This window comes from Musa acuminata, chromosome BXJ3-7 (assembly GCF_036884655.1).
Source record: "Musa acuminata AAA Group cultivar baxijiao chromosome BXJ3-7, Cavendish_Baxijiao_AAA, whole genome shotgun sequence".
In the NCBI taxonomy this organism is placed as follows: domain Eukaryota; kingdom Viridiplantae; phylum Streptophyta; class Magnoliopsida; order Zingiberales; family Musaceae; genus Musa; species Musa acuminata.
The window spans coordinates 1,969,839-1,986,652 of NC_088355.1; the positions used below are offsets into that span (position 1 = coordinate 1,969,839).

Consider the following 16,814-nt stretch of genomic DNA (forward strand, 5'->3'; position numbering starts at 1 on the left):
TAATAATTATTTATTAAAATTAAAGACTTTTTATAACATATGTGATCAAGTCATTTTAGTAAAAGTGTGAAAGTATTTTTGTCTAAATAAAAAGGAAACACCGTTATTATAAACAATGTTAGAGAAGAGTCACTATACATCGTATCTATATAATGTAATGTAATTATTTCCCCTTATTCATAATTTTTAATCCACATAGTTACTCTAATGGTGATATACCCAATAAATCGATCTTAGGTTAATTAGGCTAATTTATTTTTAGATGTCTAATCAATTAGTTTGGTTATTATATATTTGATTACTTATATTATTTGAATCATCTTCTTTATTATCTTTTAAAACTGTCTTCGAAGATTTAGGTGGTCCATTTTAACCCTTGTAGTTTTGGTCATTAACCTTCGTTATGGTTTACTCGTATCTAAAATAATTCATATGTTTTCAAAAACATAGTATATAAGTTTCTTCCGTCAAGTCTGAGTTAACAGACGTTAGAGTCCACTTACTTAGAGCTGGTAAGTGACATATGATATATCTAGCTTTTCAGCTCCAGGGTGCATGCCACTACGTCACCCACTACGATCCCGATGAGTACCACCAAATCTTATAAGTCACATCTCCCACAATGAGTCAGTATATCACGTAAGTAGCCTCCTCTTTACTATTGACAACCTCCTTACTACTAATAACATTTTAAAATAATAATAAAATATTATTTTACTATTTATAGCCCTAGTATTATCAATTTTATCTTTATCTTTTTTTCTTCTTCCCCATAGCCCTTTATTTCATTCTCACTAATGTTACTTTGATGTCATCCTCCCCCTATCAATGTTATCTTTCGAGAAGGAAGAAAAAGAAAAGGATGATGAGAAGAAAAAAAATAAGAGAATATTTGTGTCCATTTATAAATAAATACTTTAATTTTTTTTAAAAAAAAAATTAAAATTAGATTATAAATAGTAAAAGAAAAGTTACAAAATATTAATCTTAGATTGTAAATAGCAAAAAAGGGGCTACAAATGAAAAAATCCTAAATAATATCCTTTTCTCTAAATGTCTTGCACCCAAACCTAATCTGGCTTGCACATGAGGGGGACAACCATATATTCTATGCCTCAATTATCCAAATATTTATTCCGTATTTATCTGTCTATCCAATTATTCACCTATCTACCATTCTATCTTAAGCGCTGCGTGACCGAAGCCCAAGTCCAAGACTTGGAACTCATTATTAGGCGCTCTCATATCATATCAAACACTCGAGCAGATGATAAGAAGTTTTAAGAGCTCAAGCTAGTAGGAAACAGTATATCCAAACACCTGCAATAATAAGTCCTCAGCATGTAAAAACCTTAGGCATCATCCACTGTTCGGGGCTATATGGATATAAACATTCGGTGCAATAGTATGCCTCGGTAGATAGCATCGTGAATAGTATGATTTTTGAATCACACAACCATTCCATTCCATTTCCATGGCATCAGAGTATGACATACGTAGATCAAAGATTTCACATTCGACCATTGACAACATTCTGGAAACGAGGAAAGCAAGAATATGATGCTCTTGCCTCACAAGAACAGCTTTACTTTTCCTCGTGCATGTAAATGACAGCTTCCTACCATCACCAACTACTTCAGCTTTAGTCATCCCATGCACACGACTAAAGTGTTCACACAAAAAGAGAAAGGAAAAGAGAAGAATTCGTAGTACAGCAGGAGTTACATTGCTTCAGTCTATCTTCACGCTTACTGATCCATGTAAACCTCCGTACCTCTTCGTCTCCCTGTAGCAGTAACAGTGGACCAACATATCAACTCACCCTATCGCATAGCATCAAACGTGCTCCGTCGCATCCCAGTCCGGTCTCCCTAATGTAAACTCCAAACTAGGGTTTTTGTGTTCTAGATGAGCTACTTGTGAAGCATTGGATCGATAAGTATCTCCATCCTGCAAACCCCAAGAATCCACAGTCACCTCACTCGATCTATCTTCTTTAACTTTTCATCTCCAGAGAGAGAGAGAGAGAGATAGAGAGAGAGGTTTTGCATGCGTCGTTACAGATGGAATAAAAAGGTAGCGAGGAAACCTCAATATCAGAGGAGAACTCTGATGGCCGAATTCCATCACCTGCACTCGGTTGCTCCCATGCACTTCTGCTGAAGATAATAATAAATTCCAGAAACAAAAAACATTAATTTGGCATCCATAAAGAAGAATCAATTAATTACCATAGACGACGGCATGCTTGTTGTCATTTTGAGGATCGTATTTGGTATTATTTATCATCTCGTTGTTGAAAGAAATACAATTCACAAAGTTATAACTAATGAAACTATGAGCGTTTATATATTTTCTCAGTAATTAGTAATTTATGATCGTTCATTTTTCATGGCACTGTATTCTTGAGAATGTCGAGTCGAATGTTCCATCATGGCCTAACCAAATTTTCATGTATATTATATATAAGCATTAGTTTTCAGTGTCATATTTATGCTGTCTCAAATGTATATCTAGGAAGCTGTTAATTATAAACTAAATTTCCTGCCTCTCTCACCAAAATCACATATATGAAACTAAACTTAACATGCAAATAGTAGAAACTAAACTATCTGAGATTTTAATTTTTCCTCTTTGATCAATAGCTAATTCATCAAGAATCATCCGTAAGACACAAATGACCTTTCTAACATCATGGGCCTCTCTTCTCCTTAAAACTCATACCATGAAGCCACAATAAAGTGGCTTAAAGCATTTTCACGATCGTGTTGAGAAAAATGAGATGAATTCCACATTTGTGAGATCATATATATTTCCATAACTCGGCTTAAATAGGATCAAAAATCTTCATTTTCAAATGGAAAGAGATAGCGAGAACAAGGCCAGTAACTGGTTGCTGAGACTTGAAAGCAGGAGAGATGAGCCAAACTGGGGAGAAGAATAATGAAGGAGCTCATAGTAGTGATAATGAGCGATGAGATATAATGTAAAGTTCTACAGTAGCTATGTTGATGAATGCAGACTTTATTCAGTAGAGTGAAGGAAAAGCTCTTGTACAAATTCAAGGCGGGTTGGAGGAAAACCGATAGGAATTGGCAAAGAAGGAGAGAAGAAAAAGGATGAGTGTTTGCTTGGCCTACACCTGAAGAATACAAACTATTTGTAGATATTAGGGCACGTCAGTTCAAAGCACGTATCTGGAATCACAGCCATGCATCGAGAAGAAGGAAAAGGTCAAAGCAGAGCTCGAGAACCATTAACATGCCACTGTAGGATAACGCAATAAAGCTGAAGAGAGAAGGATGCTGGAGACAAGATGTATAGGGTTTTCTTTTCCTATCTGACAACATACATCAGCTGCTGGGATAGCCTGAGTAGGGTCTCTTGTCAGGATAATCTTGTCACTAACGTGAGTGAAGATTGGCCACGATGAAAGTAGAATGTTACTTGATATGATCTTAGAACTTGATCGTGAGGTCCAAACTTGTTGTTGTCTTGCTTTGTCTTTGCAAACATGGCCTCCAAGTTCACGAGTACCAGTCTCTCCCAGTGAGATCTCAAACACTGGAGAGGGGGGGACAAAAGCAAAAGCTGCCATGAGACCCCTCCCCCTTTTGTTTCAGGTATATGTCCTTGGCAGTGGATCCCGGTAAACGAAACCCCAATATCATGCGGAGCTATAGTACACCTACTGCAAAAGATCAAGAGAACAAAGCGAGAAACTGTAGGCTTGCCTTGATGAGTTACTCCATCGAGAAGTGGTGTTGGTAATGCTGGGAGGGAAGTCCAAATCTTGAGTTGGTTTAGTCCCATCCGACGCTCTTTGCTCCATGAGTTGTCGGAAGTTAAGATCGGGGTTCCCTGCAGCGAAATCTTCTTCACCGGAGCCATCCGATTGACCTTCGAACAATGCAGATAACCCTTGCGTTTAAGGCGTCCGAGCAGAAGAAACGGAAGAGAGCTCACAAGGGCCAAGCAATATGAATTACCTGGGGGCTTGTCAGTGGTCTTCAGAGTTCTATACATCTGCAGAGGCAAGGGTAGAGCAATTGCACAGATCAGTCGAGAAAGAGAAAGAAGGATGTAAGTGGCACCGTAGAGGAAAAGAGGAAGTGAGTTCACGAGACAGTAGAGGAAAGAGGATAAAGGAAAGGAAAAGAAATATGCAAGAATTAGACCTAACTGCAATCCAAGTGACCGGATCTATTCTTTGTTTGCAGGGATCTTCTTTTCATGGGTTCTCCCCACCCTTTAACCACGAGGTTGATGCTTTGTGTGAGGTTTAAGTTTGGAGAGTTTGCATCATTGTGAAATGATGACAACTTTTTTTTCTCTCTCCACTGTCTCGTGAATTTGGCACAGTAGCCGATGGACGCAGAGATATGAATGACTGAATGAATGAGTGAATGAGAGAATAGATGTGTCTGCTTCTCACAGAGAAAACGGCCGTACTAAGAAACGATGACAGGAGAAACGAGGGAGAAGAGAGAGGACAGAGGGCAGTCTTAGCCGTAAGTAACCAACAATATTATGCAGATGATACCTGCAAATGGCTCTTGACATGAGCGAGAGTGAGGTCTTTGACATCCATGAGCTCCAGCACTGACTTGGGGGTTGCCCCTGAGAACATACATGTCAACCACGATTAATCTCTCGGACTAATTTTCTTACGATCGATTTACATATATCTGAACATATGTGTATATATATAAGGAAAACACATCAAAGTAGTATTGAATGAGAAAGACAGCCGTGGCATACTCTCATGGCCGCCGAGGAGCTCCACGGCATGGACAAAGCGCGCATGGAGCGTGCTGGTCCACCGCATTCGCGGTGCGCGAATGTTGCGCTTCGCTGGGAGCTTCGGCATGAACCTGGACCTCATCATGTTGTGCGAGGCCTCGAACGATCCGATGCCATACTGGTTGTTGTAGTGGTAGTGCTGTTGCTGGGGGTGGAAGAGCTGCTGCTGTTGCTGGTTCTTGATCAATAGGTCGGGTGATGAGAGCCCGTTGAGCCTCGTCGGCGGAGTGGCCAGTCGATGGTATCCCGAGACACCGCCGACCGGGTTGAAGAAGGACGACGCGATCGTCCCCAAATTGGACGATGAGGCTGGCGGGGAGCAGGTCGGTGGAGAGGGTGACGATGACAAGCACAGGGAGGAGGGCAATTGAGGAGAATAGGATGAGACCTGGTTGTATATCCCAATCTTGGGATCGACATGGAGGAAAGGGAAGGGACTGTTGTTGTAGATCGGGATGCCTTTGATCGGCCTCGAGCCCTCCATCAAGCCCTCGAGCGCCCGCTGGTTGCTGTGGCAGTGGTCGAATGGCAGCGGCGACCTTTGCACCGATAACCTCTGTTGCCGCCACGGGCTCTCGGCCTCCGACACAGCCGAAGGATAGGAGAGCGAGAGCTCGGTGTACGCCTCGTTTCCGCCGCCTGTGTGCCACTCGACGGCGCGGATCTCCCGGTGAAGCTTGTCGTGGTCAGCGCCGATTCCCGCGTCGGCGTAGGAGGAGGAAGCAGCGTTCGGGGGGCTGATGTGCAAGGAGAGATCCGGCGACGAGGTGGAGATAGCTTCCATGAGGACCTCTTCGACTGGCATTTCTATTCCCTCTCCTCCTTTCTGTTTACTTTTCTACTACTTCCTGCTGGATGGCCGACTGCAATTGCACATTTAGATCCACTCTAGCTGTCACTTCCTAGTAAATGTATTAAAAGTGATTCAGAGATAAGAAGAGAGGGTGAAAGAGAGGGAAGGAAGGGGGCGGAAAAAAACTCTCTCTTCTGTTGCTTAACAGAAGAGCTAATAGATGGAGGCCAAGTGCAGAAAGGATCTTGTTTTCCTAGGGGTGAAGCAGACCTAAGAGGGACAGTGAGGATTTGGAGCCTGTGCTGTATCTGTTCGCTACTTAGCTGATAGATATGAGGAGTGCTAAAGAACAAAGGAGCATGTAGTGCTCCTAGGTCTAGGAAGAAGGACCAGTTTAGCTAGTTTAGAGAGAACAAAGGAGAGAAAACGAAGCAACAGAAGAACGAATTTGTTTCAGTCCTAGTTCTCTCCTAGGATAGAGATGAGGGCTTTTGGAGAGAGAGAGAGAGATGAATGTAGACGGCAGTAGATGATGGGGGGACAGAGAAATTGTAGTGCTTTGGTGACCTTGAGGGGAGTATATATGAGAAAATGACACTGGAGAAAGGACTACTGGAAGAGAAAGATCCAAACTTCTCTTCTGTTACGTTTCATTCGGAAGAAGAAGAAGAAGAAGAAGAAGAAGAAGAAGAAGGGTTGCAAAAAGAAAATAGGAGAAAAGTAAAGAGGGGAATGAGAAGGCTCGTGCGGGGGATTCCTTTCCCCCACTGACTCCGCTTGTGGACTGCAATAACTTCTACCTTTCTCACTCCCATCTTTAACGGAGAAAAGAGAGGGGGGGCAGTGTGGTGGGGAGAGACAACTCCCTCTCTCTCTCTCTCTCTCTCTCTCTCTCTCTCTCGCTCATATTAAATGGATTAGTATGCGGTAGGTTCCAATGTTCCATGTATTTGCTAAACAGCAATGTGTCTTCCAGTCTGCTGCTTTCAGCGAACAGTGCCGAAATATTGTCTTATTCCCAGTTGGGGGATTTTATTGCACATATGGGCTGTCTGCTGGTCGAATACAATGTAATGTTATACAGTGCATCGACTGTGTGAGCGGCAGCAGCAGCAGCTCTTTAAGGCTTTCATTGCTATAACCTGTCGACAATGATCAGCTTAAAACACTAAAAGAGCCAGCTGAAGAAGAGCCTGTTGATGATGTACTTACCACTCCATCGGTTGGACCTCCCTTGGTTTGGACTCAAATGGTCCTCCACTGATCACACCCCCCACCATTGCCTCACTAATCAATGAAGTAGGCTTTGTCAAGGAGAAGGAAGTTAATATGCTGGTCTAAGCTGATGCAAACAAATCACTCCATCGACTCTGTCTCTACTCCTCCTCTTGTCATCCCACTCACCGTATGCAGTTTCCTCAGCTTCCAGATTTTACTTGTTATCAATTAGGGCTTGTCAGGTGCCTCGACATAGCACCGTTGACCCAAAGGGCATTTGTTTGGGTGACATATGTGGTCGAAATGTGTGATTAGTTTAATCACAATGATTAGTCTAACACCAAACACCACCAACCTTGTAAGTTCTAATTCCCTTTGCAAACTCCCAAAAATTCTGTCCCTCTCTTGCACCACCTTGTCTAGAACTATTATGTCATATGGCCACATGTTCACCTCCCTTACACCAAGTTGACTCTCGACTCTCTCCATTGCTCCTTCCCACATGACTAGATTTCCAAACCCCAAGAACATACAAAAAAGAATAGGCTTTTCTTCTTTGGAAAGTACCATTAGCCCTCTTTTAACTTGAGCTAATAGACGTGCCATAGGATGCACCTTGAGAGATGATTGAGGATTCAGCTAGTGTCCAAAGTTTCTCCATCTCCAAAAGAACCTAGGAGTTCATATCAATCGATAACTCAAGCAAAAAAACACTGCATGCGCACACACCCTTGCCAAAGTCCCCCCTCCCCCCAAAAAAAGGCTCATTTCTCAGTGGGAAAAGAAACACTAGCTCGGATTCCCAAGCTCCGAGAAGGCCATGGGAATATAAAACGCCTATAACAACTCTTTGTCACCCGAACCCTATGCATGGTGCATTTATGAGATTTGAAATGTCCTTGAATCCCAACTTCAATTCAAGACAGTGATGCCTCTCTGCCTTATGTGATTCCTATTCATGCATTTCAAACTGTAAAAGATACATACAGCAGGGAAGTAGCTGGGTGGGGTGGGAGGGATCGATTCACTGTAGCAGCTTAAGTTTACATTTATCAGGTGTCTGCTTCTGATTTGAATATATATCGCCAAACTTTCTTCATCAAATCTGACATTCAAATCATGTACTATTTCTCTACACAAAATTCCATGCAAGATTAAAATAGCACATATATTGCTTTTTTTCTCGCAAAGAATTATGGTCAATGTCAAGGTCAACCAGAGCAAACATGATGCTTCCATTTAGCTGACACCGATGGACTAAATCTCTGACACTCAGTAGTTCAAATATGCTACGCTGAGTGGCTTGACTTTGTTCATTAGTTTACAGGCGATCGATTTGACCACCGAGTGGGTAGGCTGCTGTATGACTTGGTTCATCTGATGGTCCGAGAACCAGAGGGGAAATTGCCACCAGATGAAGTGCGGTCGCTGCAAAACATTTATTTCAATATGTCACTTCCTGATTCACATAAACCCTGCTCCGAGAGAAGCTTCTCAATGCAGTAAGAGTTTTGTTCTATTGCATTCCAGGTGATAAAAGATGTCTCCCTTTGGGATTTCACAGTTTACTGCTCTCACCTTCTTGCTGTCAGAGAAAGTAGCCCTCCGATATACTTCCCTCTGGCCATTTATTTCTCCACAGTACCGCCACAATCTTTCACACATCTGATCTGCATGCCAATCGAGCCACTTGATAGAGATTGGTTTCTTGATTGAGCTACTTTGATCAAAATAGTATGTGAATTATGGACAATATGATCATCAAAGCACTGTATCCACTTTTTTGATAGGGTCAACATTGACATAAGTTGACACTTGCAGTCGAGTAGGATGGTGTTCGTTGTGGCGGTGGTGAGGGATGAAGTTGAACGCCAACAATGTAAGATCTGAGGAACATAGACCTCGATCGATTACATTACATAATGTTCTTACTGTTGTTATTAATTAGGAGCGAGACATATTTTCCAACCATATTATTATCCCGCATGCAAAAGTAGATGCGTGGGGTGTGGACAAGCCACTGTACAAGTTGGTCAGAGAAGGAGAGGAAGCGCCATGGAAACGGGTAGGACAGTGAATGGGATAAAGTGAGACAACTCTATGCAGATGAGCTGTTGCATCGCGCACGGATCCATGCAGACCTATTACCAGATGCCATATGTCTCCATGCAGACATTCTTTAATAATTGAGGTCAAACCTTTGGGATTTGAGAGAGAGAGAGAGAAAGAGAGAGAGATGTGGACTGATTTGGAAGAGATGAAGGAATGTGATGGATGTGAAGAGAAGCGGGATTCCCGGAGGTCAGCATGAGTCCAAGAAATCATCACATGACTTAGCTCCATTCATGGTGGGTGTGTGTGTGCGCGCGTGAGAGAGAGAGAGAGAGAGAGATGATGGAGAAGCGATTGGAGAGATTAATGGTGGTAGTGAAACCCAAAGCAGTACAATTTGTTATGGTGCAAAGCTGTACGTGCTGCATATGATCTCACGTAGATCGTGACACTGCATGACCACTCGAAGCACATCCCAAGAACATTTGGGAGAATGAAATGCTGCGTAGATTCTGCTTCTCGACTCTTAATTGTTGTTGTGGGATCGAAGAAGACACGCCATGTCACGCCTTACGCCATGCGCCCCATCTTATTTGGCTCTTCCTATGCCACTAAGACTAGAATTGGTGTGATCGAGGTGTGCTTCGCTCGGAAATGGTGTCGTCCGCTTATGATCCAAAAGCTCTTGCATAGCTCATGCACTGTACATATCCTTCTGCCTTTGGAAATTGATAGAGTGGTGAACCATTTCTACAAGCTACAAAATTTTTGGATCTTTGACAAATTTATATGTTGGATTATATAAATTATTAGGCGAATTTTGGGAAAACCATCTAATTTTGGGTTTTTTTTTCTTGTTTTTTCGAGTCAATAATATCTTACTTTTCCTATATCCCCAAAACGCTCCTATAGAATAAGCTGAAAAAACTCCTGTCTTTTGCATTCAACTGACCCAAGTCGATCCGATTATAGTATTTTTAATAGGAATATGATGTTTTTGATATATATATATAAAATACTATAATTTTTGAACAAAGATTCAATATATAATGCAAACTAGCTTATTATCTTTCGATATTTCAAATAGGTATTTCTTATTGATTTGAAAAATAAAAACATGTAAAAAAAACTTGACTTCTATATTAGTTACAATGCTTGTGTTATCTATATGAAAATATTGTAAGCTTATACAAAAATATTATGGCTATGACACGATGACTTAAGTATAATAATAAATTATTACCCTCGGTAAGGGTTTCAAAAAAAAATTTTAATGTAAAAATAAGAATATAAATTAAAAAAACTTAACTTATATGTCCATTAAAATATTTTTGGCACCTCCAAAATAACATCATAAGCTTATATAAAAAATATTATAACTTGATTGATTTTAGATCAAAGAGGCTGAGTATCCTATTAGAAAAAGTTTTGGAATCATGAAAAAGGAGAGACACTTTTAGGGAAAAACAAAAGGGGAGAACTCCCATAAAAGGCAAAAAAATAAGATCTTTACTAAAATTCATCGTAAATTAGTTTAGTTTAAAAATATTTTAAATTACAAAAAACATGTTTGCTACACGAGAATTTTATTTTATTTTCTGAAAAACTAGTTCTCCGATTTTTAAATTTTGTAGACTTCAGAAAATGAAAAATTATTTTTTTACTTTTGGTAAGTTAAGTTTCTCATTCATTTTCACAACTATCTCCCCCATTGCCACAGTGCTATGTTACTATTGACACCGGCATAATTAATATACTCATTATTTCATGTCATCCTCATTGTTACAATACCTCATAATCATCTCCATAATTATCTATCTTCATTTAATCTTTAGAATCAATTCATCACTATGATCAGCATCAGCACCCGAATAATAATTATTGTCACTGGTATCATCCAACTACTGTCGCAATCGCTTTGTCATCATCACCATCATAGTCACTGCATTTCACCATCTTCAACCGAAGACCATAGCAACTCTCATTCCACCACAACTTCATCACCTTAATGTAGGTGTCACCATCTTCACTATCAACTTCTACCTGCAACTATAGTCATCTTCCTGTTGTCATCATTGTCAGTCATCTCCATCATCCAAGTGTCACCAATATCTCTTCTCCTATATATATATATATATATCATGAATATAATCACTGCTTTAATTACCACTCACTTCTATTGCAATAACCTACCAAAATGATTGCCATCATTAACTTCATTAATACCAACATCACAATTAAAGATAAGAAAACAGAAAAGGAAAAGGAGATAGTTTCCTTTTTCTCAAATGAAAGCAATAAAATTTCAAATCAAACACATCCTACAAGATTGGATCTAAGATTTGTATTTTTCTTACTTTGTCAAACAGCTTCTATCTTGAGGCAAGGAAGTTCCTAAATGATGATATAATTTTTAGAAATTTATTTCAATATATTTAGAAACCTAAATAATATATTGAAATAAAATTATAAATAAAAAAAAAGTTTATCCAACTTTTGGAACAACAAGTCCACTTCAATCTAGCTGCAAATGAAAAGGACCAGCACAAAGGAGAGGAAGCTCATTGCATTGGGATACAACAAGTACAGCTTCTGTGCCTCTGTTTCCTTCCCCATATGACCTCTACCATCTTAGTCAATTGGAACAAAAATCTTTTACACAGATTCCAAGTCATTTAAACTTCCCATTTAATGCCTAGCAACCTTGTTTCTTTTTCCCAAGGACACTGTCCATCATCCCACAATAAAAATGGTGATGCAATTAAGTAACAGAAATGTGTCCTGTTCTTAAATATTTGTGCATCTATATGTGTCCTATAGAGAGGGGAGAGGTTGATGGAAGTTGGGGCAGAGGAATGGAAACAAAAGTAAATGAGTTGAATGATGGAAGCCATCATCATTTAATAATTTCAATGTCCAATAGAAGACAGCCAGCAGTTATATTTTGACTGACACCTACTGCCCACCCCCATTAATGTCCTCCTTTTGCCTCATCTTTATCTCTTCCTCACCACACATGCACATGGAAGGATGCCCATATTTTGAACCAAGCCACCATATCTATATGAATGACTCAACACCATAATGTCCTCAACAAGTAAATATCATTCACTGTAGCTTATGTCTCTGTTTTCAGGATTGTCATTTGTCAAGCATTTACCTCTCTTGATCTTTGTATCTATTTACTTAGGCAGAGGAGAGCAATGTATCGATTAGCTAAAGCCTCAGATTTAATCACCAGCTAAATCTAAACCCTAATGTAGGTTAACAAGGCTCTGCAACATCAATTAATGTCGACGCTTGCAAGCTATGCTGTAAAACCCATGCATGTATCGTAGCCTTTACTGTAACATTGACCTGCAGCCATGGCTTTCTCCTTTAATTGCACGGCCATTGATAAAAGTGAGCGGAGAACACATTAGCTGGTGGGGCAAATGTTGTCGGCAATCGGTTGTCAGACGCCATCAGCTATAATGGAGCAAACTGTGGAACACTTGCAGCCTTCATTTGCGCTGGTCTTTAGGCATGAATTCGAGCATGTCATTCTCCCGGCGACAGGAGCGTACGCACCTTCTTCCGCATGCTTGATGGAACAAAACGCATCGCTGCATTAAGTAGATGAGGAAGAGAGAGAGAGAGTAGCCACATGCTCCGGCGTCTTCAATGCCGGCAACTGTGTGCTCGGAGATCATTGAAGGCTCCTCCGAGACCCCTACCGAGCTGTAGCTGTCACGGAAGCCTACGGACAACCGTGGATTATTCTCTTCCACAAAGCGAGCCAAGGATCGTTTGTTCTCATTGATTTCGAGCTCATCGCCTTCTTGACGAAGGATTTGGAATGTTAGGATGCAGCGGAGCCTGTAGCACTCAGTTCCTTGACTTGTCTACCTTGTTGCCATGGCCTCATGCACGCCAATGCAGACAAGTCATGGTGCGACGAACAAACGGGTCCACGACAATTGATTGATGGTGATCCATCACATGTGAGCATCAGTCGCTTGCCATGGCTTCAGTACTACGACTGTAACACTCAACGAGCGTTCCTTTCTCACCTTCCGGTAATATAACCTCGATCATACTGGCCATAGAGAAACAAAGGAAGTAAAACCGAGCAATGAGAGCCACCCTCATCACTCCCTCCACCTTCTGTTCCCATCCTTTGTCCTACCAAACAAAGGCAAGTAGGGAAGAGAGGTGAGTAGAGTGGATTTGTCACGTCAACTCTTTCCATGAGAGAAGGGGTGATGGCCTCCACGCCAATTGCATAGTGTTCAGTGTCACTAATGACTAGACCTCTCTTGTGAAAATCTCACAGAGTTGGTCAAAGAAATAAGCACCAAAATTTACGCCTAAACAACAGAAACAGTGGAAGCAAACAGTCGGAAAACGTAGCCCAAGGAGGGGAGAGTGAGAGAGAGAGAGAGGAGGGCACCAAAAAAAGAAGGCTGGAAAGAGGAAGAGCATTAAAGAGTGGAGTCAGAGATGGCCAGAGCACTCTTTTATCCCTGTTCTATTATGACTTCTCTTTGTCAGAGAGAGAGAGAGAGAGAGAGGTGCACTGACCAAAGACTGAGAACAGAGATGCAAACAGACTGACGTTAATGCACGCAGGGACTGGAGAGAAAAAGTGAGGGAAGAAAAAGGTTTAAATGATTTCGTAATCTATTGCTTTATGATTGAGTTGTGACTCCCCATTTGACGCTTCCTCTTTTTCTGACACAAAGAAACTCATGATGGCCTTATGATGGGTAACGCCTGCTGTGTCTCCTCTTTACTTGTTCCTTTCAGTCTCCTCTTCCTCTCCCCCTCTTTCGTTCTTTCTTTCTCTCTTTCTTTTTTACTTCTGCTCATCTAATTCATTTTTTAGATACTACGTGAAGTACGATCTTTTTCCTTCCAGCTTTTTTCATGTCACTTGCACCAACATTTCACTTTTGTTCCTTAAAGAACAACATTTTGAAGATTGCAATCGGCCCCGGAACGGTACACAGGGAATAAGAAGCAGAGCCACTTTCTTCTGTGACAAGAAACATCAAAAAAAAGATTTAGAAAGCATTGTGATCTACCGATGATTCATATATGAACACCACACATGATTAAATCATTTTCATGGTTACTTCAATGGACATAACAGAGAATTATTTTCATTCGATTCCCATTTTGATTTCGATTATGGAGATGAACCAAACCCAAGAAGGACCCCTAAGCCAGCAGGAAGCATGGCAGCGATCAGGGGAAAATGGTACCATTAAACACGGTTATTTTTGTGTTGAGGGTAGGGGTAAAAACAAAAGAGAGATTTCTCTCTCCAAAATTTCACCTTCGTCTTCTTCTTCTTCTTCTTCTTCTTCTTCTTCTTATCTAACTCACCTGAAACACAAGAAGCCAAAGAGAGTGTGCTGTGAGCAGGACAGTTCAGGTAGGTGTAAAACTATCTTTTGGCAGAACCTCATAATGCTGTCAAGGAACGGTGCTTACTATGTCAGTGTCTGTTTACAGATTGGAACAGTGTTAGATTAAGCACAATTTTAAGTCTAATCTTCATATTATATATACACTAAAAGAATTCCTACTCCACTTTAAACCTTAACTATGTTCGATCATATTATCCTAAATATATAATGGGCATGCAGCTTCTGATGAGATTGTTTGATTTATTTGGCTACTGATCTAGTGAGTCCACCACAGTTTTACCTTTCAAACCTCATGCAAAAGTATCTTTTTATGTCTGTGAACTGGGAAAAGAGATTACTATGAAGGAAAAGAACAATCGACCTAAGAAGGTCATCTCAATCGCAATTATAAGAAGGGACATGGAGTGATGGGGACTTCACACATGGAGAAGGCAAAAGGCAACATGCATTCTTCCTTTATAAGAATGTTTGGAACTATTGAGCCACCGGTGACAACTCCTATATGTTCTTTGCGTATGGCTTTATGCATGAAAGAATCATTACGCTACGGACCACAAGCTGCGTTTGAATTCCTTTGTGACATCGATGTCATTGCAAGCATCGAGTTCACATAGTTTTAGACCAACGACGACGATCACACTGATCAACTAGAGTTCACATAACACCAACTCGAAACACTGGTGTTATATGCAGAAGTATATGTGATTCATGCCGACGACCATCACAAAATCGAGCCTTTTGACAGCGTTGTAGTGTCCAATCATATTAGAGGACATATAGATCCATCTCCACCATGCATGTTGTTCGTCACCCACCTACACTGTTCACAGGATGTGGACATCACACTAACCTGCAGGATAAGGTTAGGTGCAGAAGGGGCTGCATGTTTCTGATGAACCTAAAACGCCTTGGAATCATAGAAGTCCAAGTGGTTTGATTCGCATATGCATTATAATACAATGCAAAAAATAATCACAAGCTGGGGAATTCAATCGAGAGCAAAGAAGATTAAATGGACTGAAAGCCTGCTCGTCATGCGGAAATCCAGTGACTTAGACACACATCAAGCGAAGTATAGCGTGACAGTCAAGAAAAGTTCGATGTGCAGCATCTTTTGGCAACGTACTAAAGAGACGGCTCCTCGTGATGGCTTTCTAACAGGAAACAATGGAGTCGTCTACTTCAAGAGACATGGGGAAGAACAGTGTTCATCTTTTGAGTTAGGACAGGACACTTTTCTCTCTTCTCTCTCCCCCTCTTTTTGTTCATCATATATTGTTTGATCCAATAAAGCCCCATGCTGCATTCAAAGGCTTTGAAATGTACAAGACAAAGAGGAAATCAAACGACTAAAACAAGGAGATTAAGCGCAAAAAGAATGAGTTGTGCTTGCATTTCTACCAACTGCAGTAAGACGCATGTCATGTTATGTGCAATGACAACTTTCTTACAAAAGTTCTTCCACTACATGATGTATATATCGAGCAACACCTTATATTCTTACGGTTGACAAGGAATTGAAAGAATGCAACTGAAGGCGACTCGTTCCGTAGAAAGATCTTTCTCAAACGATCGATCCTTGGTATAAACTTTTCGGTGATTATGAAAGCTAGTATGAGGGAGTGTCCCAAAGGACGCTATTGATAGGAATCATTCTACCAACCACTGATAGAAACTGAGCTTACCAAGTGGCTGATATGTGTTGCATCTTTTCTTGTTGTGTCTACCTTCCGAGCAAGAGTTTGCAATGCACTCTACCGAGCAAATTAGCAATGAGGATTACCAGTGAACCCTTCAAACTTGATGATCAAGGCCCTTTCTTTAAGTCTTTGTGCAGTATCAACTCCTTTGCCCTTTTTCTGCACCAACTAAGAACCTCTGATGTATTCATGAAGCTGTTAGTGAAAGCAACAAATAATATGAAAGTGAAACCTTTGTTCATCCATATTGCAATTACCTGCATGAAAGCAGATCAAAGAGATTAGGGCCTTTCTACATTTTCATTTATAGCAAATTTTGATTATAAAGATGATGATAAGCCTTCCAAAAGCCCATCAGCTTATATCCCACCCAAAGTCTAGAGAGGGCCTCTTAGACCATCACATCACCAAGTGAATCAAGGGTTCAAATTCAACAAACACCTTATACATATCACAGTTTGTGATTCAGCAGAAAGATTAGTCTTCACATACACACACACACACACAAGTAAAGCAAGCATAGCATCACCAAAAGTGAATCAATCCCTTGAACTGCTAGGAAAAATGCTATCATAAGTATTCTGATCTAATTCATAATTTTCATATAAAAAGTTGCATCCATATGAACTTCTTCCATTTCTTTTAGGATTTTGATGTTGTGATATATTGAAGAACTTTATGTCATCAAACGATCCCAATGGAACCTTCCATGGTGGGCTTTATTGAAGGCATTTAATATTTGGTGTTTGCATGAGCAACTTGTAAGCAATGGGAAGATCAAAGTATACTGTTGATCATATGAGTGTTCTCTTAGGGCACAACATGACCCAATAG

The 16,814-nt window shown here is 40.5% G+C and overlaps 1 protein-coding gene across 2 annotated transcripts; it reads right to left on the bottom strand.

Annotated features, from left to right (window-relative positions):
* Positions 1-1,497: 1,497 nt before the first annotated feature.
* On the bottom strand, positions 1,498-6,368 carry LOC135642575 (transcription repressor KAN1-like). 2 transcript variants are annotated; one of them, XM_065158828.1, is made up of 6 exons: positions 4,762-6,368; positions 4,544-4,620; positions 3,990-4,026; positions 3,735-3,900; positions 2,090-2,159; positions 1,498-1,950 (listed from the first exon to the last, which is right to left on the bottom strand). In XM_065158828.1, exons 1-6 carry the CDS (start codon positions 5,606-5,608, stop codon positions 1,837-1,839), a joined length of 1,311 nt encoding a protein of 436 aa, XP_065014900.1. In that variant the 5' UTR covers positions 5,609-6,368; the 3' UTR covers positions 1,498-1,836. The 2 variants fall into 2 exon arrangements, with proteins under 2 accessions (XP_065014900.1, XP_065014901.1); XM_065158829.1 differs by having other exon boundaries at positions 1,700-1,950; positions 2,090-2,156; positions 4,762-5,750.
* Positions 6,369-16,814: the final 10,446 nt, after the last annotated feature.